This window comes from Vollenhovia emeryi, unplaced genomic scaffold, assembly GCF_000949405.1.
Source record: "Vollenhovia emeryi isolate VEMERY1.0 unplaced genomic scaffold, V.emery_V1.0 DF942367.1, whole genome shotgun sequence".
Taxonomy (NCBI): domain Eukaryota; kingdom Metazoa; phylum Arthropoda; class Insecta; order Hymenoptera; family Formicidae; genus Vollenhovia; species Vollenhovia emeryi.
Window position 1 is genome coordinate 1,003 of NW_011963999.1, and position 2,881 is coordinate 3,883.

At 52.2% G+C, this 2,881-nt stretch overlaps 1 protein-coding gene across 1 annotated transcript; it reads left to right on the plus strand.

The window, feature by feature from the left end:
* The first annotated feature begins 518 nt into the window (after window positions 1-518).
* On the plus strand, window positions 519-1,357 carry LOC105569125. Its single transcript, XM_012025322.1, has 2 exons — window positions 519-593; window positions 670-1,357. The coding sequence occupies exons 1-2, from the start codon at window positions 532-534 to the stop codon at window positions 1,343-1,345; spliced, it is 738 nt and encodes a 245-aa protein (XP_011880712.1). The 5' UTR covers window positions 519-531; the 3' UTR covers window positions 1,346-1,357.
* Window positions 1,358-2,881: the final 1,524 nt, after the last annotated feature.

Below are 2,881 nucleotides of genomic sequence, written 5' to 3' on the forward strand. Positions count from 1 at the left end.
TTCAATACAACAGATTTACAGCAATAGTATGAGTCTCACGTAATCGAGCCTACCTTAACGAAACTCGAAGAGTTCCAGGAACGTGACAGTGGGTAGGCACTGTCACGCATCCTCAATCTCCATGTAAATATAAACAAATGCAATCCACTGCGGGTAGGATGTAAGAGTATAGTGCCGGATTTTATTAAACGGAAAAAAGCTGTGATTCACGTGCAAGCAACGGACAATGCATGCTTCGCGTGGTCAGTGGTTGCTGCTCTTTATCCGGCTAACAATCATGTGAATCGCACATGTTCATATCCGCACTACACGACGGTGCTAAATTTTCAAGACATCGAATTACCGGTTAAATTAAACAGTATCAAGAAATTTGAAAATCTCAATAGCATTTCTATTAATGTATACTGCATTGAGAAAAATCATATAATCCTGCCGATACGACTCACCAGCCAAAAGAGGGATAAGCATGTGAATCTCCTATATCTGCAGAATGAGCAGGATGATATTGGACATTTCACATGTATTAAGAACATGTCCCGCCTCGTGAGTTCTCAACTCAGCAGAAAGGAGCACAAAAAGCACATTTGTGATCGGTGAGTATCAATAAAATTTATGAAAAAATATGTTATTTTTTATAAAAGATATATATAAATTTTTTATATTTTTCAGATGTCTACATTACTTCAGCTCAAATGAAAGATTGGAAGTCCACAGCGTGGACTGTGGAAGGCTAAACGACTGCGCGATCAAACTACCGAGCGAGAACAACAAGTGGCTCAGTTTTGTCAACTACGAGAGAAAGGAACGCGTTCCATTTATCATCTATGCCGACCTGGAGTGCATCCTGAAGAAGACGGATACGGATCCAAAAGCGTACCAACACCATGAGGTATTCAGCATCGCCTATTACCTGCGCTGTTCGTACGGCGATTCGTTATCAATGTATCGGTTCCGTCGTGATAAGGATTGCATCACATGGTTCGCGGACGAACTTAATAACTTAGCGCATCGCATGCAAAATATTTTGTCAATTAATGTCCCCATGGAAACGCTTTCGAAAGAACAGTGTGAAAAATTTAATAGCTGCACGCACTGCCATATTTGTGAGAAACCGTTTGCGCCAGACGACATTCGAGTACGCGATCATTGTCATCTAACCGGGCGGTATAGAGGTCCTGCACATTCTAATTGTAACCTAAATTATAAAGACTCACATTTTATTCCTATAGTTTTCCATAATTTGTCCGGTTACGATGCACATTTCATCATTAATGAAATCGCCACCGCGTTCGAGGGCACGGTTAATGTATTGCCGATAACGAAGGAAACGTACATTTCCTGGTAAAACTGCAGAATAGGGGACCCAGCTCCTACGACCTTGACCTTCAAGGTCAAGGTCAAGGTCATCCTCCTGAGTGACCTTCAGAAGGTTTTAGCCGTCGCTCGTTGTTCGTTAAAAAGTTATTAACAAAAAAGTTTGGTTCATGTGTAAGTTGCAAATACGTTTATAACATGAAATTTAAGGCAAACTGTGACTCTAGATGGGTCGGCATATTTATATATATTTAACCCGGGTTAACTGTTCTGTAAAGCAGATAATTTTCCATCATTTGTAAGTCCATACGCTGTCACGCTTTTTCTAATAGTCGCCGGGCGCGACAGAGAAAGAGGCGGCTTCCGCGAACGATACGCTGCCTTCGCCGTCCCGGGCGAGTCTCCGGAACGGGCGTTACAGCGGCCAAGTTGGGCGCCAGACGCGCTCGCGGGCGGCGTCAGTTACAGGCCGCGAAAGATCCCGAATCCCCGGACGATAGTGGCGTCGGTCCGCTCGCGGGGCGCCGCGAATAAGCCTCCTCGACGCGAAAAAGGCCGGCTGCTCTCTACCGTCGGTAGAGTGGCGGGGTCCCGTAGTTACGGGCCCGCGGGAACGGGACGTCGGGACGGGACACGACACACGCACACACTTAGACACGCGCACAAAATCAGACTCGACTCGGGTTAAAAGAAGAAAGTAGGCTGTTTAATCGCTCGAGTACAGTAACGCGCGAAAGCGCGGGACGTAGGCGGCCTCGCAGATCGGCCACAATGCAACACACAAGAAAAACAGAATAGGCCAGGGGCCTCCGCTGAGGCGAATTCGCGATCCGTCGGCCTCCCGAGCCTCGTCGCGGGAGGCCGTTCACGCTCGCGGCCCGTGATCCGCGGCTGACACCCGGCGTGCCGGTCCGCCGCGACCGAATTTCCCGGTGCGGGCCGGAAGGCGCCCGCTCGAACAACGGCGCACGAGGCGTCCGTTCTACTCTCCCCGCCGAGGTCGCAACACCCGGTACCCGCCCGCTACCGTCGCCCGATAAGCCCGCGGCCGGTCCCTGGGAGCTCCCGCGCTTGGCACCGTCGTTCCGCTCGCGACACGAAATGGCCGGCTCCTGCTCCCCCTCGGAGCGGATGCCCTACGGCCCGGAACACTAACCGAACGCGGCGCGGTGCCAGAACGCGAGCTAACCCCCTCGGACGCACGCGGCTTTTACACGAAGAATTGTCCCTCGAGGGCCACCTCACCGGTACGTCTCCAGGCTCCCTCGGCGCGGTCCCGGTCGGCACTCTCCCCCTGGGCTCTAGGCACTGCCTCGTCTCGCGTGCTCGGCACTCAGATCGCCGGCTCGGCGTACGTCCTTCGCCGCGAGGTTACCGTATCGAGGATCCGCGAACGAAAGCGGAAGATCCGGCGCGGAACGGGTCGATTACCCGATCGCTCGCTGCGATCGCGAAAAAGGGGCTGCGCGAGATAGCGGCGCCGCGGATCCGCCAATCAGGGGGTCGCTCGCCCGGCGTGTCGCCGGGCCCGCAGGGGCGCTATCGATATCGTCTAGCTGCCGGGCGC